The sequence below is a fragment of the Neolamprologus brichardi genome, chromosome 1 (assembly GCF_056152115.1).
Source record: "Neolamprologus brichardi isolate AB-2024 chromosome 1, ASM5615211v1, whole genome shotgun sequence".
In the NCBI taxonomy this organism is placed as follows: domain Eukaryota; kingdom Metazoa; phylum Chordata; class Actinopteri; order Cichliformes; family Cichlidae; genus Neolamprologus; species Neolamprologus brichardi.
Genome location: NC_142104.1, coordinates 2,020,941 through 2,047,059, shown reverse-complemented (window position 1 = coordinate 2,047,059; position 26,119 = coordinate 2,020,941). Strand labels below are relative to the sequence as shown.

Below are 26,119 nucleotides of genomic sequence, written 5' to 3'. Positions count from 1 at the left end.
AGCAGATCATTGTGATGATGTTGTTTATTATATTGCTCTCTTTTTGCTTGTTTTCTCTTTTTTCTTTCTCAACAGGTGATTGATGTATTTTTTGTCTGTTTGTTTTGTTGTTTTTTGGTTTTTGCCCTTTATCCCCGTTCATCTTCCCCGCTGTTTTTCTTTCCCTCTTTCTTTCCCCAGTCATGTCTGTCCCGTGTTTAGCAAGTGAAAATAAAATAAAATAAACAATAAAAGCAAAGGTGAATCAAATAGACCAATACGGCAAGGTTGGGATGGTCCATTTGGTAAAGTAAATCCGTTGGGCACCTTTCTTCACCTTTAGACAATAATTCTGATGAAAAAGAGCCAAACGGGACAGGCGGGAAAAAAAGAAAAAACTTTTATCTGGGTTGTCCTACCTTTCACCTGAACCTGATTCTGACCTGAATCTCAAACAGCTCTGTAAAGTTCCTCCCTAAAAGAAATGACCAAGCATAATGTCCCTGCTTCCCATCCCGACGGTCCTCACAAAGACAGACATACAAGCACACACACCGTTGGACAGCTCATTTGTTAAACTCGGGGGGAATGATCTGATTTCCTCTCCTCCGTCTCCTACTCGACCTTTTCCCCGTGTTTGCCAATCAGTCTCTCTGCCTCTGCTCCTCTCGTCTTCACTCTAATTTTCTCTGCTTTATAATTTCCTCCATTGATTTTATGGAGGACGGCTACAGTCGAGGGAATCGGGCCAAAGCACACAGCCGTCTCTTTTAACTGAACTCGAGGAGAAGAAATTGTGTTTTGGCTCCTCGATCGTTTCAGTTCACGAGCTCGTTCACCACACGAGCACGTCTGACCTTGTTTCACACTGACCGGGTTTGTAAGAACTTTCATCTCCACTTCATTCGGTGCACAATAAAGTCGTGATTAAAGTCTTATAGGGTTTTAATTGCTGTGTCCAAAATCACACTTTCCTTCTTTTGTTGGTGACTTCCAATAGTTGAGAGTACAGTAGCTCACTCCTCTGACCCATCACACTAACTGCTCACAGCAGTGACCTCCAGTTCGTCACTAAATGTGTCTTTTTAAATAAGTTTGGCCATAATTAAGACCACAGATTTGGCATGTTTAAAAATCTAAAAGTTAAAGCAGCCCACCTGCCTCCCCTCATGTTGCTCACATCTAATCTCTTTGGCTCAAGTACATAATAAAACAGAAAGCATAAATATGTCTCCAGGGCTTATCTCAGTAATAACAATAATAACAGTGAAGCGTAAATAATATTTTTATATAGTCACACAAAAGATCACTTCCTGATGACCAGGAAAGCTGATCTAAAAATTAGCCAATGAACTAGACACAGTACACGTTCTGCATAATACAGAGAAAGCCTCCGAAGACCAAATGGATTCATCCAGTAAATCTAAAATATTATGACTAGTGCAACATTTATGGTCTACGGAGCCCCGCAGGGGACATGGGAGAAAAAAAAATTAAGACGGACTTTTGTGAGATCTCGCAAAACAAACTCGGGATCTCGCAAAACTTTTACGAGATCTCGCAAAAGTTGAATTCCAACAATGGCGGCAGCTACTTAGTTGTAATATTACTCTTTCTGGGTCACAAAATACACTTTTAAGATATTTTGAGGCGTGAATGTAGTTGTGTAAACGTCAGATACCTGCTCGGTTTACAAGACACATATTTGCAAAAGTGCTCCGACGTTTTCGGAGATCTGACACCCACTAGCTCGAAGCTAGCGGGAGGTCGAGACCTACTACAGCCGGGAGGAACACCGCTTTCCCGGCACATCGTGCCTCGACCTCCCGGTCGGCTTCGAGCTGGCGGCCTCCGAAGAATGCAGCTAAAACTTTTGCAGCTAAAGTCCGTCTTAATTTTTTTTTTCTCCCATGTCCCCTGCGGGGCTCCGTAATGGTTTGAACTGACATGGGATGGGAAAACTTGGCAGTCTAGGATTGGGTTTTATCAAAACCTGCAGTTTCTCTGACGTCCAGCAGAGGCAGCAGTGAGTCAGTCCTCATAGACTCCCATGTTAAAACTTTGCAGCTAATACAAACGCGTTCACAGCCTCATACACACACTGTTTGGACTCTATAGGTAACTTCCTCCTTTATAACACCTGTATGGAGGGAAAATGTTTTTATGCCTCACCTGGATTATAGTTTATATTATTATGGGCGTGGTCTGTTTTGACTGATAGGTGGATGGTGACGCAGGTATCTGCTACCTGTCTGAGGCTTCACCTCAGCTGTCGCCAGTGTTGGGGAGTAACGGAATACATGTACCGCCGTTACGTATTTAAAATACAAAATATGAGTAACTGTATTCCGTTACAGTTACCGTTTAAAAAGGTGGTATTTAGAATACAGTTACTTTGTTGAAATAAATGGATTACACGGCGGTACTTCCCTGTTTCATATTGTGGCGGGTCAGGACTGTTTGGGTTTTGTTTGACAGCTACGTTCTGTTGTTCCAGGCAGCAGCGTTATGGTTGCCATGGTTACAGGGTGACGCTCTCTCTCTCTGTGTGTTTCCTGGGTGAGAGAGGCCTTTTTGTTGTTGTTGTGCTAAGCTAACAGGCAGAATGCTACAGGTATAGCTCTAAAGAATGTAGCATCATGGGCAGTGTAGTCCGTGCTGCAGGGAGAATGGACTGCCATACCCGTTATGTGTCTGTGAGCGAGGGAGGGAGAAAAAGGAAAAGTACGAGCTGTCATCGAGCAGAAACGGGAGCTGGAAGCATGTAAATATAATAATAACCACTGCAGCCAAGAAGAGAGCCTGACGAGCCCAGCTGTAAGTAAGCTATTAAGACTCGACTGTACACCGTGTTCGTGTTTTCCTCCAAAAACAATAAGTTCCGTTGGAGCAGCCTTTCAACGCCTCTCTCTGTCTCTGCTAGCAAAGTTGACCCAGACAACAAAGTAAAGCTAGTTTTCAGCTACGAGCCCAACACAGAACCCACCGTATTAGCCAGAGGTCCCTTTACTACGGTTCGGAGCCGCGGACCTTCAGTAACAGTAATAAATCACAGCAATAGTACATTCATGTAGTTGTAAACAGCATGATAATATATTAAGTAATCCAAAGTATTCAGAATACGTTACTCTCATTGAGTAACGTAACGGAATACGTTACAGAATACATTTTGGGGCATGTAATCTGTAATCTGTAATGGAATACATTTTAAAAGTAACCTTCCCAACACTGCCTGTCGCGTCGCTGAACTGGACCACTGGACTGTGTTTGTGCTGTTGGAGCCTTTAGGGGCATTTTAATGAGATCATGTGACCTAGAAAGGAATGCACTGAGGTTACATGCACTAGTTTGTTGGCCCTGCATCTCTTACCTTCTGTTCCTAAAGCATCAGTGTTTGGATCAATCTTGTTTCAGGGGCAGCTTGCATCCATTGATGTGTTGAGCTGCGTGCACCATTTTCATCTTTGTGCTGAATCCACAAATCAGTCTCTCTTTGGTAAAAGTCTCTGAGGACATGAGGTATCAGACCAAAGCTCTTTTAACCTGAGGCCATAGTAGAATTAGTTTGTCTTTTAACAACAGCAGCTGAATGTATGAGTAGCTCGAGTCAAGTATTTGTGTAGGTGGCCTAAAGCTATCCACCGTTTTCCACAACTGAGTTATTTATGATCACTGGCAGAGGAGTGACCCCTCCCCCTTTCCCGTGGTCTACTATAATCGCTTTTGTCTTGCCAACATTCAAACCTGTTTTACGCGATTTTTCCAGGGTAGTCACATCTTCCCTGAAATCAATCTCTCCCACGAGTGCTGTGCAATCTGCAAACTTCGCAGTGACCTTATTGGCCTTGTTTGCCATGCAGCCATGGGTACAGATCGAGTGCAGAAAGGGACTGGTACACACATTCTGACTATTAGTGAAGAAGATGTATGCTGTCCACCTTACTTCTTGAAGATGCCCAGTCAAAACCTCTGTGATCTAGTCATAAAACGGAGATTAGACCAGTGGTGTGCAGTGACTTTTACAAAATGGCAAGCACGGGGAAAGCTGCCGGCCTCTGTGTTCCAGTCACTGTTAATGGGAGACAGATACACCCTTAAAATGGAGACAGGTACAGTTTCCTATGGGTGCGAAACAAGAAGTGCTTTCAGCGACAACAGCTGACTCCAAAACAGTGATGTCTGAGTTTGAGGAGCAGAGAGATTGAATTTCTTTGGTATGTTTTTATTTATTTTTAGATTTGAGAAGTCAAACACTGCTGGCCTTGCTGGTCCTGATGGATTGCCACTGGTTTACACTGAGATCCCCAAACTTACTGACCAACAGCTCGTCCACAAAGAGCATCCTCAGTCCCCATATTGGTGACCCTCCCGGATGATCTGATATCGTCGTGTTGGTGTTGTTCCCAGATCATCATGAAAATGTTGTTCCAGGTTCAACATTGCAAGTGACCAATCACATTATTGTGACGTTATTCTTTTGCGCACCAACCCATTCGTGCATTTATGAAATTCCAATGTTGCAAGGACAATATCAATTCTGCTTAGCGTTTATTAAAGGGTCAAGGTTAGGGTCCGTTGATCAGCGGACAAAGGCGGTTTCTCGCAGCTTAAGTACAGTTTTTTGTTTTACGCCGGTTTTTCCCGAAGTCGCAAAAGTATGACATCACAACATTCTGATTGGTCACTTGCAATGTTGATCCTGGAACAACCTTTAGTATGATGATCTGGGAACAACACCAACACGAGGATATCAGATCGTGCGACCCTCCCTTCCATTGCCTCTGTTCTGCAGGAGGGATCATGGAGCAGGTGATGGATTCAACCAGCCCCTAAAAAACTTGCTCACTGTGGGGATAAGAGCTCTGGTCACTGAAGCTGGTCACGTTCTGTGGAAGAGGTACGCTGATGACAGATTTAAAGTAGAACAGCATAATGCAAAGGGAGGTGGAAATATTAAAAACTGTCACCTGCAAGCTGCTGAACGCAGACATTCATAACATGACCAGAAACATCGTCCAGGCCAGAAGCCTCAGCTAAGTCTGCTAAACTGCTTAATGCGCATGAGTGAAGTGCACTTCAGTGTGCTTCCATCACCCGGGAGGAAGGATATTATATCACCGAGCATCCTCGTGATTATACAAAAGGCCAGCATTTGTTGCAATCATGAAGGCTCACAGTTTGTTTGTGCAGAAACAACAGCTGGCGCGTTGCCTTCATGCTGCAAATGTGTGTGTGTTCTCACACAAACAGGCGTGTTTCCATCACTTCAAAGGACACAGCATTACATTAACATACATTTCCTGCGGACCGTGAACCCAGTGTGCGCCTGACATTTGCTGTTTCTGTCTGCGACGACTTTTCGTGCATGTAAAGGAGAGCTGAGTGTGTTTGAACTGATGTTCACACAGCACGAGAGGAACACAGAGAAACAAAGCTGAAACTGGACTCCCTCACGCTTCACGCTGGTGTAGTGTTACATTACTGTAAAATGACCCGAGTTACCATTCATAATTTATAAGAAGTACGCAGCTAATATTAAGTTTTATTCTTATTTTGATCAATTATTCTCAGCTTTTAGAACAGCCTCAGCAGCCATGCATCCCTCTTCCTCCCTGTTTATCCTCATTATCAAACATGTAGTTGATATAGAAATAATATTTAGCAGGATAAAAACGTTGTTGAGCTTCAGAGCAGCAGCTTTCTGCAGCACTGGTGGAGCTGAAAAACATCAGAATGATTATTTAAATGTGACATTTGCTCTAACTGTCGAGGATTTCTGAAAAAACTCTTTTTATCTCGCAACTTGTGAATTTCTGACTCTTCTCACAGATTTTCATGATGCATATTAAGCAGCCCAGCAGTGATGATCTCTGCTTCTCACCCACTTACTCCCTCTTGTGTTCTGTTGCTATTCCTGTAGAGCAGCTCTGAGTCAAAAAGTCCTGCAGGAATCAAACAGGAAAAACGCTGTTTTCATGCAACTCGTGTTGTGATGAAACAGCCGGCAGCAACCTGGAAGACGAAGCAGAGACCTGCGGCACCGACACGACGCTTTCATGCTGCAGCCGCACACAGGCCCTTCAGCCCGCTGCAAAGGATGCTCGTCCACTCGGCGCCCACGAGCGGTGCTTTGGCCTCGTCCGAGGTCACGAGCAGGTCAGAAAATAACTTCCCACGACCGACTAAACTCTCAGCGCCAAACACGACACTCTGCATTGTAGTGTTTCCATCAAAGGCACTCATGGTTTCTCTTTCTGTTCCTCAGAGCTTTGTATTATTACTGTATAGTCAACCATGCTGCACATGCATCACTTTAAAACAGGCCCGATCATCAAATGAGCTAATTTACATCATGGAGCCCTGCTCTCAAAAACTGACATAGATGTAACTGTCTGTGAAACTGGATTTAAGAAAAAAGTTTGTTTTTTTTAAACTCCTGTCGTCTGTGGATTTGGTTTTCTCAGAGACGTCCTCCACCCATTTAATCAGGAACTGTCAGTATTTACTCCCACACAGCAGATATCTGCAGGTTGTATATTACCGATTGTAGTGGCAATTCCTTTTGTTTGACAAACCAAACATCCCACAATTAAAAGTCCACAAGCCACTGCTGCACTGAGATACTATTTTGTACGCAGGCAAAAGAAGTCCACTGTCCAAACTTGAAAGTTGCGTTTTTTATGGTTTATTTTATCCAGTTTGGCAATAACAAGATCCATTTTTTTTTGTTACTTCCTGCTGCTTCTCCTGCTCTGGTAAAAAACCATAGGCCCACCCCAGTGCATGCTGGTCCTCTACCAGTCTCTTTATTTATAGAAACAAATTGGCCCTACAGCTCTTCCTGACTAATTTAACAAAGTAACATCAAACAAACATTGAAACAAAATATTAACCGACAAATAAACTTGTAAATAAATCCCAAAATATAAGTAAACTAACAACAAATTTTTAACTAATTTCAAAATAATAAAAAATAAGAACAAATAGCTCCAACACCGATACATCTCAAAAATTAGAATACTGTGAAAGAGTTAAATATTTTTGTCACTTATTTCAGAAAGTGAATGAATAAATGATATTTCAAAATAAATGTCAGGCTTCTGAAAAGTTTGTCCGTTTCTGTCTTGATGCACGCTCAGTCATCCAGGCAAGCAAAGAAAAGTCCCAGAAAGTTGATTCTGTTCATCTGGATGTTTTCAGTGGGAGAAACGTTTCGTCATCATCAGGGTGACGTCTTCAGTCTCAGCTGACTGCAGCTTTCCAACTTTATAAACAGGACATTTGCACAATAACTGAAACCAGCCCACTGAAGGAACAATGGACTGTGAGATCAGTTCCTTGATCGTTAATATGCAAATTTTCATGGCCATTGATCAAAGACGTTCATCAATGGCCACGAGTACCGTGGGGAATGGCTGCAATCACAGCATTGTAAGTTATATCCTGTCACGCACTCCAGATGTGAGGAGTAACGTGTGATTCGTAAAAATAAGGTGCTGTTTGGTCTGCACAGGATAATAACCTGGGTTGTTGTTGTTATTTAAACATTTCTCTGCTTGTTTTTAAAGGAAATCCCATCTGATTTCTGTCATCATTTACTGTATTTGTCTTTATTGTTTTAGATAAAGTACTGATTAAACTGAATACCAACATTTTACTTCGTTTTTATTGTAAGAACATGAACATACAGTGTATATTTGCACGATAAACTGGCTGTGTATTGTGCTTCTGGGATGCCACTGTGTGCCTTATTTGATTGTTAAAAACTCCATGATGTAAATTAGCATTTAAATTTGCCATGAGTAGCGTTTCATTTTCCTTCATACAACAGACGGCGTGTATTTCTATGGAACGCCAGGACTGCCATAATGAATTAATTAAATACACCATTAAATAATTAATTAAATGTGTCAATAATTAATTAATTACATGTGTCCTGGCGTTCCATATATTTCTGTGTCTCTGTGCTGTTTACAAAAATTCTCTTTATGAAAGATCCTCAGGCTGAGACTGGGAGCAGATCACATCAGAAAGAGCTTCCGGTGTAAATGTATTTACGTCCAATGTAATTTTTTTTTCTAGTAAAATACAGTTAAATATAATATATATCACGAATGTAATTTATGCATTTATTATTTGAAACTATATTAATTCAAATTTCATGGAGTACGCTCGTCTTTTCAGGTGTCTTTTTATTTATTTATTGTTCAAATAAATCCCCTAAAATTTTAGAAATGATTTTAGCAATTTAGTTATTGGCTAAAGTAAGTTTTAAACCACGCCCACATGGCGTTCCGTCATACGTCTCAACGCGAACTGCGACACATGTTCTCGCGGGACTTGGCTGAAGTATAAATTCCTCCGCAGCCGCCGCTCTTCCTTTCTCTTTCTCCCCTTTAGAGGTGAAGGTGCAACAGTTATCGGTCGTCCCGAAGCCGGGTTCATCCGACACCCTCACCAACCAAGCTGAACTGAGCTCAACCTCCACAGCAGCAAAATGCCGCCCAAATTCGACCCCAACGAGATTAAAATTGGTATGTTTTGAATGTAATAAAAGCAGACGCTTTTTCACAGCCGGGATGGAGTCGCTCTCTGCCGTCTGCCTCCGCCTGCCTGGCGGCCTGCACACGGCGCTCACAAAATGGTAAAGATGGGACACGAAACGCGACGAAGAAACTCAGTTTAGGCGTTTGTTGATGTTTGTAGAATTAATGATGCCAATTGAGTAAAATATGTCAGATCGGAGGCAGGTGTAGAGGGTAGTGTAGTGGGTAACGTGCTGACCCACGTGCTGCTAATGCTAACGTAGCAACTAATGCTAACGTTAGCCGCAGTTAATTACCTTACAAAGCGCTGAAGTGCACTTATGAGGAAACCGTTAATCTTCTAAAGGCTCTTAATGCAATATGGAGACCATGTTTGGACAGCTTTTAGCGATGAATAATGACGTAGTTTTAGCAATTGTTATGGTGCTAATTTTGGGATTGCGTCAAACACTTGACGCAATGCTGCGGTTAAATCATTTGTACGTGAGAGCATGTACTGCTATTATATCATTAGTGTAAACACAATAGCGTTAGCATGTAAACTTGTAGCCTTTTAAGCCTTAAAACTACATTTCTCCGGTGGAAAGTGTAGTTTGATCAACGTGGCACAATATGGAGCTACTTTTTTTCCTAATGTGCCCCCACCCCAAGGGCTTCAGTGGGGTAAAGAGCATCCTAAAATATGTCAAAGATACTGGAACTGCTAAATTGACACTTATGGTTGATGGAGGTTACTTATGATGGGACTCTTAAAGGTCCAGCTGCTGTTTATTCCTTTCAAATTCCTGATCTGCAAACACTTGGTTGGCTAAAGCAGGTGTAATTCAGAATATTGTTATATCTAGGCTTTTTATGTTGAGTGTTGCGTATGTTTGCCAGCGACATGTGGGCGAAGGAAAATGGAGGGAGTGTGAGGGTCAGCTGTTTGTACAGAAGGTTCAGCTCCTGTTAATCCTCATTAGATGAGAATTTTGGGGAAGCATCAGGTGTTGTCTGACCACTTAACCTCTGGGAGAACAGCTGTTTCACAGCTTCAGATGCAGCCATCTGGCTCAGGACTGGGGTTGAGGTCATCGCTTACAGTCAGGCTGTGAATGCAGGAGTGCATATTGGCCAGTGGGTTCCTGTCTTACTCTTTATGACAGCCAAATGTGATCCATCACTACTGCGTTAACTACAAACCTAAAACCAGAAAGCTTGAGTGTTGTGCAGATATCTGACTAATAAATGCACATCAGTTGCTACTGTAAAGGTTTCAGCCCACCTGAAATGAGATGTTTGACGTACGAGCGCAGCTGCTGTGAGTTCAGTCAGCACAGAACTGCAGGAATTCACCAGTTTGGTCACTTTCATGTCACGTTTGAGGTTTCTGTGATGCAGTGAAGAACAATCAGTCACTTCATAAGTGTTTGGCATTTATTGGCCAAAAACCCACGTAGAGTCAGTGTTTACAGTGTTGACCTTCTTTCAGTTGACTGGCGTGCTGAATATCAGCGTCTGAGCCACATCCTGGTTTCAGAGCTCTGTCTGTGCCTCTGTTTTAAAATGATCACTTTTAGGGCTTCTGCTCATTTACTGGTGTTTTAAAGACTGGCCATGCTGAAAGATCTAAACCATTTTCTGTCATGGTTTCAAAATGATTACCAAGTGGCCCCAAAATGATTAAACTAACATTTCCGGACAGGCAGACGTTCACAAACTGAGATCGGCTTCATGTAATCAGCGCGGCTGGTTTCTTAACATGTAGCTTTAGTTAGCAGTTTTATTCTGAAGCTTCAGAAATGAGTTTTCTGTCTGTGCGCAAAGGCTTTAATGGAGTCTGTCGTTTCTTTCAGTGTACATGAGGTGCACAGGAGGAGAAGTCGGCGCCACCTCAGCCCTGGCCCCCAAAATCGGACCTCTGGGTCTGGTGAGTATCAGGAAATGTGTGATTTGGGTCAAAGCAGCCTCCCGCCACTATGCCCGTCTGTCCCAGTGACTGAGTATAATCCAGTGGAGGCTCAGATCGACCCAGCTTTAGGAAACAGGGCGGCCCAAACCCGATGGACCGCTCTGTGCCGAAAAGTCTGGAACACAAACTGAGACTCTGTTCCTGTTCTCAGCATGTTTGATCGTTTCAGTTTGACTGTGACAGCACTTCAGTGTTTGTTTTGCTGGTCAAATACATCTGTCAGTAACAGGAAAATGCAGAATGAGAAAATCACGGCTTTAGAGATGTGTGCACAACTGTCAATATTTGAAGGACCGTTTTAAGACAGGAAGTCCCCTCTGTCGTACCTGAGTGACTTACAGAGCGCCCTCTCTCTCTCTCCTCACTCCAGTCTCCCAAGAAAGTGGGTGACGACATCGCCAAGGCCACCGGTGACTGGAAGGGCCTGAGGATCACCGTGAAGCTGACCATCCAGAACAGGCAGGCAGCGGTGAGTTAACCAGCGCCTGCAGACACACAGGCCTCGTGTGGGTACCTGTGGTGATCGGTGTGTTTCAGTGGATGCTGTTTGTGTTGCACAGATCGAGGTGGTTCCCTCTGCGTCGGCTCTGATCATCAAAGCCCTGAAGGAGCCTCCTCGTGACAGGAAGAAGGTCAAGAACAGTGAGTGTCTCTGAACGCATGGCTTGCTCGCGCTCGGCGTGCTCGGCTGCTTTCTGCTCACCATAAACTCTTTTCAATCTTCCAGTTAAGCACAGCGGCAGCGTGACCTTCGATGAGATCGTGGGCATCGCTCGCGTCATGAGGCCTCGCTCCATCGCCCGGGAGCTCTCCGGTAAGACCTCACAGGGAAACCTGGGTTTTTCAGGGCTGTTGATTGGCTTCTCTCCCCGACCGTCTGCTCAGCCTCCCGCCACTATGCCCGTCTGTCCCAGTGACTGAGTATAATCCAGTGGAGGCTCAGATTGACCCGGCTTTAGGAAACAGGGCGGCCCAAAAACCGATGGACCACTCTGTGCCGAAAAGTCTGGAACACAAACTAAAGCAAATCAAAGATGGCCGACTCTCGGCGCCGTCCATGCTCAATGTTAAAAACCCGTCTCTGGGAAATGAGCCTTAAGTGTCGTTTCTAAACCTGCTGCCTGATGTTAGATATCTGTTAGTCTTTCATGTGTTTCTACTCTGATCATTTTATTCCTCATCAGGAACCATCAAGGAGATCCTGGGAACCGCTCAGTCTGTGGGATGCACCATCGATGGCCGCCATCCCCATGATGTCATCGATGACATCAACAGCGGCAAAGTTGAGTGCCCATCTGAGTGAACAGGACACTGTTCTAAAAAATAAAGGTTTTAAAAAAAACAAAATGACTTGGACCATTTTTCCTCCCAGTTTAAATAAAAAGATGTCGACAGCGTTTCAGCGTCGCTGATGGAGCGTCGGGTTTTCAGCACCTTGGAGCCAAAACTTTAGTATTTATCCTTTATTGATCGAGTGACGTTAACACGGAGTTTTGCTGTATCCGAAATACAAAAAGGTTGGAAAGCAAAACTCGGAATTCCGAGCTTCCTGCCGGTGCCTGTGGTCTCGCAGGGTTGGTGGCGGAGAAACACTCGGCAGAAGCTCTAAACTGCTGTCAATGTCTGTCTGGATAAGTGAGGCTGTCCGCTCAGCGTCTGTGGCTCAGTTTGAACATCGACGTACTTTTAATAGAAAAATAAAAACCTGCATGTTACAGCAGCTCAGCGGACTCCGCCTCCTTGTGCACATCAGATTAAAATGCAAATTATTGGATCAGCTGACTGTCATGTGGTGCTTCAGAGTCCAGTATCAGATGTGGTGACTCCACATGAACATCAGCTTTAAACTGGTGTAAACGTGCCAAATCCAACATGCTGAGCTGCTGTGGGCAGGTGAGCCGCTGACCTCCACAGGTGTCAGGATACCACAGCGTGAGTATCTGATCAGAGGGGAAGTACTTGTGTCTTTAAGCTTTAACGATGAATAAGGTGAAACTGCTCGTGAAGGCTCCTGCAAAGGCCTCGGCCTCATTTCTAGTGTAAATAACAAATCTGAACAGCGCAAACACCCAACTAGAATTTGAGTATTTGGCGCCCCCGTGTGGTCAAGTATGGAGCATTTCAAAATAAGAGAAATTGACACAGGGTAGTTTTTTTTAAAAAAAAAAAAAAAAAAAAAAAATCAGTTGGCTAATGTCACAGAAACCTAGGAAAAGTAAAAAAACAAACTTCATACAAAAACTTCTGTATCAGTGAAATGTAGAAAAGTTGCTGGAGTTAAAATGTTAAAGTTACGTCTTCCGTATAAAATTTCTAGTGGAAAACACAATTTCTGTCTTTATACATACTTTTTCTTTCCGGTGGGGTTTGTGTACACGTGCTGTGCAGAAGTGGAGGAAGTCGATGTGAAGGTTCCTTTTCTTCCTGATTATTTTTCCCTGTAACAACGTTTTGGAAACATTAAATTCACACTGATCATTTATCCTTCAATTTAAAACACAAATTTCTCAGTTTGGAAATCTGATATTTTCTCTACTTTTCAATCAACATCTGTTAGGTAAATGATGATAACCTGAGCTCAGCGCACATTCAGGAGGAGAAACACTTTCAAACCTTGGAAACACTTGGATGGACACAGGAGCAAAGACTGTATCACCAACCTTTCACAGGGCGCGTTGGAGCTGTGCTGTTAGTTCTGGTTGGATGTGCACGTAGCTGCTGAAGCTCTGCTGCTCAGCGTTTGTCAGTTTTCACCTGCAGAGGCTGCAGCTTGATCCAGATCCGCTGATTGATGAGAGAAACCATAATGAATCCGTTTGATCATCAGGTTTACCTGCTATTAAACACAAACTCACTGACCTCAGCTCACACCAGTCATGATGCTGCCTCGGTTCAGCGCCGTGATGGCAGACGCTTACATCAGTGAGTGAAGCCGGGCTCCAGCCGAGTCTGTGTGCTGCTCTCCTGTTGGGAAGGCTTCATTATAAAGACTGCAGTCCAATTACGCGGAGCCCGAGGCGGCGGCCTGTGCTGCAGACCTGCTCAAATGAAGATAAATTGGTTGTAAAAGATTTAAGCAAACACAGTGAAGACAGAACAGCAGGAAAGTACAAGTCTAGACTCGGCTCTGCAGTCCCAGCCGGTGTGACAGCGCTGAGAGCTTCCAGGCCGCCTAATAACTGATGCGTCTGTGCGGACGGATGGTCTGTTTTTGCTGCTGTCACAAATATATCAAAACAGAGTGAGTGCAGCACTTTAAGAGTCAAAACACGGCAATTATCCACTCTGTTCCTGCAAACACACTCACACTCAGGGAGATATTATATGAGACACAGGGCAGGTTTTAAAGGAGCAAACACAAACTTTAATTTACACACAGTATCTTTCAGACTGTATAAAGAGGTGGGCGTGGCCACAGTGATGTCAGCCAATGGTTTGGGAACTAACCTGATGACCAGATCTAGAGTTAAGGTAACCTGTTCTGCTTCCTGTTAACCTCAGAGTAGAGACGCTGGCCTCAGGTCAGCAAATGAAGAGGAGATAAATAAGATAAAAGCACAAATGATGACGTCATCAGGAGCCTGCGCGCTTCATGCCCCAAATAATAATGGAAGATGCCACAAAGTCACTGGAAAAAACATCTAAAGCAGGAAGCATACCTGTTCATCGAGTAGCTTTGAAGTCGCTGCCTGAACCATGTGAGTGTTTATGTGAGGGCGGGCACTTTAGAAAAAGTCCTGGCAGGCGATTGGATGAACCATCAGCTTGTGTAGGAGCCATATGAGTTGTTCCTTTTTGACTAAGTGGGTTGGTTTAAATGGACTTACTGTACTGGTGCACGGGTGTGGGGCGTGTCTCATGGGTGTGGTAGATGATAAAGGTGGTTGCACTCACCTGTTCACAGCACCTGATGTTGATGAGCAGAAAGGTAGGGTGAGCATGAGGCAGAACTTTCTGACTACAGCTTGAATGATTTTGATGTATTTTGACTGGAACATGATGGTTTATGTATATTTGTGCACTAATTGATGCCATAGGCCAAGTTGTAAGTTGGCATTGTAATTAGTGCAGTTATTGGTGAGTTGCAGTTATTTGTTTGTGCAGTCTGTGCATTTGTTTAATAATTAATCCCAGGCACTGATTTGTATATTGGACAGCTGCATGTGGAATAAAAGGAGCAAATGGTACAGAAGTGTATTTTATGTGTTTATTGTTGCGTGTCATCTGTGTCCTCATGTTTAGCCTGCCGTGGCCATTGGTTGGAGGAGCCCCAACAGCTTGTATCACGGTTCTTTGAAGGAGACGTGAAAAGAAGAAGAGATTTGCTCCGTTTGTTCTGCATCCAGCTTCGTGCCTGAACTGTACTCACAAATCACACGTCAGCTTTGAGATTATGGCACCAGATCCATCCTAATCCTGCAGCTTCAGGATCTGGAAGTGAAGCCTTGAATGAACTGCTTTAAAACGCATTTCTTTTTATGGCCAGCAGGGGGCGACTCCTGTTACTTTGCTCTGTGGGCTCAGCAAACTTGGTTCAGATGAGTTTATTGTTTCAATCATGTGTTTCAAGCCTTATTTTAGCTGAACGTGAAGCTTATTTAGTAAATTATGGGGGTGGGGCAGGTATGCTTATCAGCCACAGTCTTGTCCAGAGATGGGCAGTAACGCGTTGTGTCGCGTTACTGTAATCTGATTACTTTTTTCAGGTAACGAGTAAAGTAAGGGATTACTATTGCAAAAACGGTAATTAGATTACCGTTACTTTCCCGTAGGAACGCTGCGTTACTGCGTCACTAAAACCGTGATTTTTTTTGCGAGAATGTCTCATGACAGTGACGTAAGCGAGTGCGACGTTCGTGACAACAGCTGTGTGCAGATCAACAATGGATCATATATCGAGTGCAGAGAGAGTATGAGCGTGCAGCGTTTAAAGCGTGGAAGTACTGACCTTACTTTGAGTTTGATTCCATAAAAAGTGACAAAAACATTAGTGTCCGTTGTGCGTGGGAAGAAAACTTCTTTTTACAGCGAAAAAAACCCCTAAACTTCCGAGCAAGCACCGAGTAGCTACGACGTAATGGGAAACTCACAGAGAAACTCGCGGATTCTTCCACTGACCGCAGCACACCTGCACCAGGGTAAACCTCCGCCTACCCCACTCCTGCTTTACAGGTGAAAATAGAGCAACAGGACCGCTAGTCTTTGACTTTATTTATTTTCTGCTGTGTTTTACTTGCATCTATTTGAAAGACAAGAGGCTTTTCCATTTAATTACATTTTGTATGATGATTATGTAGAAAAAGTAGAATTGGGCTGAAAGATCTATCACTTTATCACCTATTCAGGTTGTAAATTGTGTTTTTAAAAAGTAACTAAGTAACTAAGTAATTAATTACTTTTAAAAATAAGTAATCAGTAAAGTAACGGGATTGCCTTTTTGGGGAAGTAATCGGTAATTAGTTACTGATTACTTTTTTCAAGTAACTTGACCAACACTGGTCTTGTCCGTGACAGGAAGTTGGCCAGTGAGTGTGAAAAGCACAGAGTCTGTGAATAGCTGCCGTTCTGATTCAGCACTTCATTCATTTCAAAATGATTTTTAATCTCAGTAAAAATTTTCCTGGTTGCAAAGATGGAACAGTAAATTCATTAGTAGCTCTCACCGACTGCGTTTGTTGCCAGCGTCCGGATCAGCTCTGTTTGGGCGGCGAGCTCACGTCATTTATTTCTGTGGCACGAAAGGTGTGTTTCACCTGAGAGCTTTACCTGTTCCTGCCTTTGGAGCCAGTGTTAGCAAAGTGCTGACTCTTATTCACATTTCCTCACAGGTGAGAAGTACAAATACTTCATTACTTCAGCAGAATATCCAGGTACCGGTACTTTACTTGACTGTGCTTACTTTGCTAAAAATAAATAAATAAATCTGTACTTCCTACTCTTTTTTTTCATTCATCTAGAAAGCAGACAGCAGCAAACGTCTGTGCTTCTACAGAAGTGAAGAATATGATGCATGCTGTTCCCTCACTGCACCACCGAGGGGCAGCAGAGAGCTTCTGGTGGCTCACACTCAGCCCTGTGCCTGTTTCTTACATGCACATACATCCCATGTAAACATTCTCTACACAAGCACGTCACTTTAAATGAATCTTCTAAATAAATTTGCATTTAATAGCAAAGTTAAAAAACACTGAGCTGTCAAGAGCTGGAAGGATGGTTGAAATCCACTCTGACTGAAATGTAACTGAGTATTTATTTAAGAGAAGTCAGCATAAAAAGCTCGGTATGCAGACAGAAGATCCCGACATGTTCAAACAGACTGCATTTACTGCAGCCGCCTCACTGTGGAGACATGAAAGACAGCCGAGGGAGTCGGAGGCGAGCGTGGATGAACTCGCCGTGAACTCTCTCATCTTTCCACCGCCTTCTGAGCGAACGACAGAACTCAGGGAGGAGGAGGAGGTCTGAGGGGCCCACGTTTGATCTCTTTACATTCTGGCTCATTGATTCATCTCCACCACAGAAAACGTGTGGCTGTGTTTCTTATTTGTGATTTAACAGGTGGAACATAAAAGATCAACATAAGACGCTGCTGAGATAAAGAGCGTCAGTCTCACGGGCGCGTTACAATTCAATTTTATTTATAAGCCAAATCACAACAACAGTCGCCTCAGGGTGCTTTATACTGTAAGGTAGATCCTACAATAATAGATACAGAGAAAAAGCCAACAATCATGTGACCCCCTATGAGCAGCACTTTGGCGACAGTGGGAAGGAAAAACTCCCTTTTAACAGGAAGAAACCTCCAGCAGAACCAGGCTCAGGGAGGGGCGGGGCCATCTGCTGTGATTGGTTGGGGTGAGAGAAGGAAGACAGTGAGAACCTGTATAATTAATATCAGATAATAGTTGATTAAATCTCGTGAAGACAGTCTTCTAAAAACAATCTCAGCTCTCATTAATGACTCTTAACGACGACGTATTAAAATAATTATCTTGTCTTCAGAGCTGAGTCCTGTTCTCTTTGTAACGGTGTGATCATCAGGATCAGGATCATTTCCTGTTTCATGCCAGTTGGAAGGTTCTCGGTCAGAAATTCACCTAAATGATCTGCAGTCGTGCAGCTCGAGTCGCCAGCGGCGTGAGCAGGGAGTAACGCTGGCGGTAATGGCACGCTCGAGCACTGAATCGGATTCATCCACAAACACAAAGTGACGGATGGCGTTCTGCAGGGCATCACTCAGAGACATCCTGCCTCTGAGTGATGCCAGAACTGAACTAAACTTGAATAATCAGGCCCAAACTTATCTCAATGACCCCAGTACAGCACTTCACTCTCACGCTGCAGTTTGGATTGCTTCATATTTCCTTCTTAAAGCTCAGCTGATCTCCTCTATGGTTGGTCTGATTGTCTTTTTCTTCCTCGCTGTCGACAAGTGCTGTTCAACAGGGAATCGATGGCTTGATATCAGGCCTGCAGTGTTGTGAAGGTTACTTTTAAAATGTATTCCATTACAGATTACAGATTACATGCCCCAAAATGTATTCTGTAACGTATTCCGTTACGTTACTCAATGAGAGTAACGTATTCTGAATACTTTGGATTACTTAATATATTATCATGCTGTTTACAACTACATGAATGTACTATTGCTGTGATTTATTACTGTTACTGAAGGTCCGCGGCTCCGAACCGTAGTAAAGGGACCTCTGGCTAATACGGTGGGTTCTGTGTCGGCTCGTAGCTGAAAACTAGCTTTACTTTGTTGTCTGGGTCAAGTTTGCTAGCAGAGACAGAGAGAGGCGTTGAAAGGCTGCTCCAACAGAACTTATTGTTTCAGAGGAAAACACGAACACGGTGTACAGTCGAGTCTTAATAGCTTACTTACAGCTGGGCTCGTCAGGCTCTCTTCTTGGCTGCAGTGGTTATTATTATATTTACATGCTTCCAGCTCCCGTTTCTGCTCGATGACAGCTCGTACTTTTCCTTTTTCTCCCTCCCTCGCTCACAGACACATAACGTGTATGGCAGTCCATTCTCCCTGCAGCACGGACTACACTGCCCATGATGCTACATTCTTTAGAGCTATACCTGTAGCATTCTGCCCGTTAGCTTAGCACAACAACAACAAAAAGGCCTCTCTCACCCAGGAAACACGCAGAGAGAGAGTCACCCTGTAACCATGGCAACCGTAACGCTGCCTGGAACAACAGAACGTAGCTGTCAAACAAAACCCAAACAGTCCTGACCCGCCACAATATGAAACAGGGAAGTACCGCCGTGTAATCCATTTATTTCAACAAAGTAACTGTATTCTAAATACCACCTTTTTAAACGGTAACTGTAACGGAATACAGTTACTCATATTTTGTATTTTAAATACGTAAATCCGTTACTCCCCAACACTGTCAGGTCTTGACCTCAGTAGTAAAAGATCGGAGAAGATCTGATTATGATTTGGTGCTGAATGAATAAAACTGGATTGAGCTTGGCACGGACAGAATTTAAAGTGCTTGAGGGAAATCAGCTTTTAGCTCCTATTTGTGAAAAAGAATAACAGTGCTTTGCATTTATTATGAGCTGTTATTTCCTTTTTTTAAACATAAAATATGTTCATAATATAATGTGACTTGAAATTCCTCACCAGGTAAAAAGGCAAAGCTGTTAAAAGCACCTCTGTTTTGTTCCAGGTACATGTAAAGTATCTGTATCTACACTAAAGGCCGTGTTAAATATTTGGGAGCCTTTGTAAACCTAGCTAACTCGCTGCGTGCTTGTCCTCCTGCCACCTAACAGACAGTCAAACATATGGAGGAAGGAAGGCTTACCCCGTCTCTGTGTTTCTGTCTGTCATGCAGTCTGATCACAGAGCAGAAGGAGAGCGGCAGCCAACTGTAATGTGGATTAAGGTCCTGAAAGAGTGTGTGCCGCTCGCCAAGGCCCCGCTGTTCCAGCATGACGAGCTTAAAGTCAAAGCCCTGCAGCCAAACTATATCTGTTTGAGCAGAAGGTTCATCCTTTCAAACCTCCCATCTTCCTAAATTAGGGTGATGAGTGAGGTGCCGGCTCAGCGATTAATGCCACCTAATCTCATTAAACACCTTAAAGCCAACAGTGAATATTATCAATTCCCACCACATTTGTGTTTCTTTTTCTTTCCTGTGTATGTAGCAGGATCTGATGAAAGGGAAGGGAAGCGTTTGTTTTCAGCTCAACCGCAGAAACACAATCCTCTCGCAGCACTGTTGATATCTTTTTCCCCCAAATAGCCAGAAAAGTCAGCTCATAATGCGTCGCATTATTCTGCAGCTCAGAATCCCCAAATATACTCTCTGCTTTATTCTGCAAAACACTCGACTCAGTTTTGGGATCGCAGTATCGGCAGATCACTAACTTTAAGTCTTCTGCTGCTGTTGTTACACCAGCGTTTGCTTCAACAGACACGTCAAACGCCTTGTTGTCTCAAGGTGCCTGCGCACTTTTGTGTCATCCTTCAGGACCAATAAAAAGAAGCCAAGACCTGCAGTTCCTCTGACGGCCAGCAGAGGCAGCAGTGAGTCGGTCCCCATAGACTCCCATGATAAAATAAACATGTTTACAGACTGATATCCAAACTCATTGGCCTGCGTAGATAATTACCTGCTTCATAGCACCTGTACAGGAGGAAGATAGCTCACGTGGGTTATATAATTAACCTGGATTAAAATTTGGATTATTAGTGGGTGTGGCCTCTGTGACTGACAGGTGACTGACAGGTGACTGACAGGTGAAGCCTGCTGGACCTCTGCACCGTGTTTGTGCTGTAGGAGCTTTTTGGAGCATTTTTAATGACATCATGTGACCAATAATATGGCTGCTGTGGGTTCACTCCACTAACAGACTGTCCAAGAAGGCGGAGCTCCGGTGCTTTACCTGGATCTTTGTTACAGAGTAACTGTTTATAAAACTGTTACACGGTCAAATAAAACATCTTTTTTTCCTAACACACTGCTGCTAAATCTAATATGTTCATGGCTGCTGACGTTGGACGGTGACGATTTCTTTCTGGAGTGTTTTTGTGTGTTTTCAGACACATGCAGCACTCGAGTGACCCCCCCAGCAGTGACCCCGCCCCCTCCTGCCCTCATGTGCTTCTCCTTCAAAGTGTCATCGAGCCGATGTCAGCTCTTAAAGCCCGTCCGTCCTCCCTCTCCTCCTCCTGATCCTCTCCGCTCTTAGTCAGACACTTGACCCTGTTACCCACATCAGGATAATCATCCCCCCCCCCCCCCCCCCCCCGACCAAATCACAATGAGTCTTCAACACACAAACATAAAAAGGCATAAAGAATCCCAGTGTTTGAATGGGACTCCCCAGTGATTTTACTAATTTGAACCATTTGCTGATAGTGTGTGTGTGTGTGTGTGTGTGTGTGTGTGTGTGTGTGTGTGTGTGTGTGTGTGTGAGTGTGTGTGTGTTATCTAGCAGTGTACAATTATTTATAACAGCTGCCAAAGAAAAGTTGGGCAGCACATTGCTCATCGTGCATCCCGTGATTCTGGCCAAAATTAGACGCAGCTGTCGAGTGTATTCCTGCATATTCAGGAAAAATTAATTAGCAGATGCTGGACGAACGAACAGCAACTTTAACCAAAGTCATAAATCTGCACGGTGAAATAATGATCCTGATACAGCATTAATTAAAGGAAGAATTCATCAGTTTTATGCATAAACGATTTACCAGTCTGGGTCTGTAATTCCACAGTTTCTCCACAGGAACTGTGTCTGATCTAAAGTCGTTTTGATTTCAGTTATTCTTTGCAGTATTTACTGACCACAGTCTATGTTTGTGTGTCAGCTACTCAACAAGGGACAGCTTCAGGTCTCAGAAAGACTTTTAAAGATGCCAACTGAAAAGAGACGTGAAGAAAAAAGGCATGGCGCTCATGAAACCCTGGATGGAAATCAGTGGAAGAGGCCGTCATGGCAGAGATGGCGATCGTCCCGATCTTCCAGCCAGTCATGTTTTTGTACAGATTCACAGCAGTTTGAGCTGCGGCGGGTTTATCCGCTCATCATCGCACAAAACCTTCTTACCGAATCCGTAACTTGAAGCAGCATCAGGCTTGTTCAGGGCTGTTGGGAGCAATATTTTCATATATTTATGCACAGCTGGGACGGGCTCCAGCTCCCCCCGTCACCCTGAATTAGATAAGTGGAAAAAATGTCTCCTTTTTCCTTTCAGGGCAAAAGCTGGAACGCTCTAGTCTATAGATGAGAAATGAGGTTTCACAGTTGATGAAATAATTAATAATAAACTCTTTTTGAGGCGACCTCCACGAGCAGCATTTTTGCACTCATTAGTCTCCGCCCTCTTCCTGTGCAGGACAAAGGTGTCTGATTGTAGATCCAGCGGTTTCTGTTCAATGCTGCTGTTCTGCCCAAGGTTTCTTCCTTTTAAAAGGGAGTTTTTCCTCCCCACTGTTGCCAGCGCTTGCTCACAGGGGGTTATAACATAAAACGTTTATAATAAAGCACACTGAAGCCACTGTTGTTGTGATTCGGTGCTCTATAAATAAAATTGAACGGATGCTTCCTGCCAAAGTGAGTACTCCCTGTTGTAAATGTTCATGATGTTAGAAATGAACTCAGAGACTCGTCATGCGTCACTCACAGGGTGACCACATCCCAACAAAGCAAGTGTGGGACACAGCAACACTGCTGAGAGGCATCGTGTCCTCTGTGTGTGATGTGTTCTCATTCAGGTGATTATTTGGGTTTCATGCCACAGGTGAAAGGCCCTGATTGGTGGAATATCACCAGGAAAGATTCAGTGTGTTCATGGACTCTGTTAAGTGAGCCTGTGTGCGAGTGTGTGTTGGCGTTTTTACACCTCGCAGTGAAAATGAAGCTGTTTTTATTTTATTTTGAAAGGGACGCTAAATCAATAATAAACATACTATAACTTGTGCACGTCACCACACCGTCCCATAGCACATACAGGCCACATATATATTTTAAATTCGATTGCTAATAAATACATCAAGGACAAACAAGGCTGACGTTTTGTCTCATGGTCTCCTCCACGCCTGTTTTGTTTCACTCATATTTCAGCTGCTTTTCTGCCCAGTAACAGTTTTGGGGTTTCATATCTTTTTTTGAGCCATTTCTTGCAATAATAGCAATTTTGATTTTGATTATTATGACACACACATGCTTCACACCACCCTGATTCTAACAGCAAAGACAAACACAATGATAGTCTGCGTGCTGATTTCCATCATATCCAACAAAATCTGCAAAGATGGTGACTTTTGGTGATTTATAACTTTATTAACTAACATTATGGTGTTAGACAGACAGCGACCTTCTTACGGCTGTGATAGGAAAGCTTCCCTTCATGTGCGCTGGGTTAAACTCAGTCCTGCAAAACCAGTGAAAATGTTAGAAACAACGCTGTGTCCACACCCTGTCGTGGCTGATGAATGTCTGAGTTGGACTTTAAAATTTGATCGATGAATGTTTTTATTTGGGTGAAGAAGACTCGGTTGTATGGGATGAAACAGCAGTAATGTAAATTAAAAATAAGAGGATACGTTATTACGTGCAGTGCGTACTCTCTGCTTGAGCAGGTAGGTGTGGCAGATTTGTGTGCAAGCCTGTGGTCATGATAATGTGTTTATGGTTGTTATTAGTGTTGTGAACCACTTGTCTTGGCCACAAGGGGGGGCTGTAACACCGGCTGCCGCCCTGTTATGAAACCTTTGTGTTCCTCTTTGTCTGACTGCAGCACTGCTGCAATGAAGACAGACAGGGGTGGGGACCCTCTCCCACTCTCACTGCTCTGTGTCTTCTGTGTGTGTGTGTGTGTGTGTGTGTGTGTGTGTGTGTGTGTGTGTGTGTGTGTGTGTGTGTGTGTGTGTTTTGTCTTACTGCAGCAGTCCTGTGCTGTAGACTTCTCTGGGGCGGGGTCTCTCTTCCTCTCTGTTTTCTCTCACTTCACTTCTGTTATTATCATGACGTTTATTGACTTGATGGGAAACTGCATGTGTTGCAGGACTCCTCTAAACACACACACACACACACACACTGCGGTGCATAGATGTAAAATCATGAATGAAAGACGGACGTGCTCAGAGGCTCTGAAATGCATTCGCAGGATCATCTGAGTCCAACTCTGAGCAGCGTTCTTATTATTTATGTCATGTCTGGCTCGTCTGATTGCTCTCTGGCAGCGAGATTAAACAGATATCTGATGCTGATCATGAATGAGAGACACACACAGACTCACAGTCACAGGAATGAAGCACACACCCCAGAGAGGAGGAACAAAGCCAGACAGGTGGGGTTCAAACACGCAGGACTTGAGTCCTTATCAGAAATGCCGGCAGGGCTGAGTACGGCAGCATTTCCTCCCCCGGCGGCGTATATTCAGATCATCCTGACGGCGCTCTCCTCCGTCTTCGCTCTGACCTCCTTAAACCTCCTGCTCTTCTTGGCTGTACCATGCATGTATCTGCGATGTACAGTGCAGCACTGACTACACAGAGCCATCCACACGCTGAAGCAGAGAGCTGACGGAGGAAGAGGTGGAGGAAGACGGAACAGTGTAGGTAAACACTGCAGCACCCCAGGGCCCGCTCTGTCAGGGCGGGTTAGAGAGCAGATCTATTAGCAGGAGCTGATTCGACAGCTCTGCTAATTGCTGCTCATTATCTTCCTACATTCGCCACAGTAACTTCAGTGGTGCAGAGACTGGATCCTTTAGCCCACATAGGATGGGGGTAACGGGTAAAGGTGCCCGTGGGAGCGCTTGGAATGAGAGGGAGAAGGTGATAGTCGGGTTATTGACTGCCAGCTAACCCCACCAGAAATACTGCCTGTCTGGTTGTTGATGGTTGGCTAACATGATTAGCTAAAAGGGAGCTTGTGAAACTAAATCCTCCCAACAACAAAGGAAAATCAGGGTGCAGAAAAGGTGGGAAAGATATTTTTATTTTTGCATTTTCATCCTTCTGTTTGTTACCACTTCTTTGCACAGCCTCCATCTCCAGCTCTTCCACGGTACACCAGTGTCCCGGCTCTGCTTGAAGTGAATCGTGCATAATAATAATAATAATAATAATAATAATAATAATAATAATAATAATAATAATTTCCGGCCCCTATAAGTTGCTCCAAAATGAGATGAAAGCTCATGGATTCAGTTCAGAAGACTGAGATTATTTAAAGTTTAACTCTTTTCTCTGATATCCGTCAGTGAGACACGGTTGGACTACTTTGGTCAAACCACTTCCCACATTTCCTCCGTTTGCTGAGGCGAAGCTTAGCAGACAGTTAGCAGCAGCAGCCACCTCTAGTCAAAGAGGCCACGCCCCTAACAATGCTTATTTAATTTAGACCTATCCGATTATTAAGTGATGACGTGACGAATCCTACTTCCGGGCCTAAAGTAGTCTGCGTTTAATATGGCTTTTGTGTTGTTAACATGTTTAATGTTTTGTATTTTCTTCTATTTAATCTCAAAAAGCTCCTAAAACAGTCAGTGATCACTGTTGACCTCCCTCGGCTTTTATTGCCGCTAATCATTTATTTAAGCTCAGTTTTTAAAACCTTAGGATGTAACTACAGCCCAGCCCATGCAGCAGTATATGAATGACTAACCTCGTATTGTGGATGGATTATCTCAGTTGTTCTCCTGGCTGAAGTTTGGTCCTTTTACAGCATCCTGCCATGCGATTACATTTGTTCCTGACCACCGAGAACACTCACGTTAACTTTTATCAAGTGGAAAAAAAGTTAGCTTGTTTATATTATGCTAACATAGCTGTGTCGCTAGCGGTCACGTAGCACATGATTATATACCAGCTAGCTAAACTTCAGTAACCCTACAAACGTCACTGCTGTTTAGTTTTCTGTCTTCATTTATGTTGGAAGTGATAACAGAGCTGTACGTTTGAATTTGTTTCCAAAACAAAGTCAGGACATGCTATATTGTATTTAGATAGAAGCTAGCGAAGCTAGCAAGCTAACTTCCTGCTAACTTCTAACTCCGTTAAATGTCATAAATTCCGTTTTCATGGATGCCTGGATGTTAAACTCAATTGTTACACCTGGTAGAGCAGAACGCTGATCATTTTATTAAAGATGAAAGACTTTAGACAGTTTTTAACTCTCAGTAATGCCATAGTGATCGTTTGATATATGGACCTGCAGCGGAGTTTAGGTCCAGACATGGCTAGTGACGTCAGACTTAACGACCGGATACAATTTAATACAATTTAAACAGGTGAGCTATAAAAACATTTTGCCCTGCACAGTTTGTATTATGGTGAAATTATCTAGAGACCAAGCAGTTTGTGTATCAGGCCGTAAACATGTTTACTGTAAAGCTTCAACATGGGAGTCTATGGGGATGGACTCACTGCTGCCTCTGCTGGGCATCAGAGGAACTGCAGTTTGTAACACTTTAGCTTGAGCTGTTTTAAATTTGTTTAATACACAAACTCTTCTTACAAACAACTTTTCAGCATTGAGCCCACAGGAAGCTCTGTAAATATGGCGGTCTGTGCTCCACGAGCACGTTCTCTGTCACAAAGTCAAAGTGACAAAGACGTAGATTAGCAGGTAGAAAAACACCAACAAACAGGAGGTGACTCAAAGCAGA

The 26,119-nt window shown here is 43.6% G+C and overlaps 1 protein-coding gene and 2 non-coding genes across 4 annotated transcripts; all 3 read left to right on the top strand.

Annotated features, from left to right (window-relative positions):
* Nucleotides 1-8,351: 8,351 nt before the first annotated feature.
* rpl12 (ribosomal protein L12) lies at nucleotides 8,352-11,823 on the top strand. Of its 2 annotated transcripts, none has more exons than XM_087835594.1 (6): nucleotides 8,352-8,513; nucleotides 10,361-10,434; nucleotides 10,847-10,945; nucleotides 11,037-11,118; nucleotides 11,204-11,290; nucleotides 11,661-11,823. In XM_087835594.1, the coding sequence occupies exons 1-6, from the start codon at nucleotides 8,477-8,479 to the stop codon at nucleotides 11,777-11,779; spliced, it is 498 nt and encodes a 165-aa protein (XP_087691720.1). In that variant the 5' UTR covers nucleotides 8,352-8,476; the 3' UTR covers nucleotides 11,780-11,823. The 2 variants fall into 2 exon arrangements, with proteins under 2 accessions (XP_087691720.1, XP_087692166.1); XM_087836040.1 differs by having other exon boundaries at nucleotides 8,483-8,623.
* On the top strand, nucleotides 10,475-10,602 carry LOC118455053 (small nucleolar RNA SNORA65). Its single transcript, XR_004844001.1, has one exon. It is a non-coding gene; the product is annotated as a small nucleolar RNA SNORA65 (small nucleolar RNA).
* On the top strand, nucleotides 11,365-11,493 carry LOC148106237 (small nucleolar RNA SNORA65). Its single transcript, XR_015719495.1, has one exon. It is a non-coding gene; the product is annotated as a small nucleolar RNA SNORA65 (small nucleolar RNA).
* Nucleotides 11,824-26,119: the final 14,296 nt, after the last annotated feature.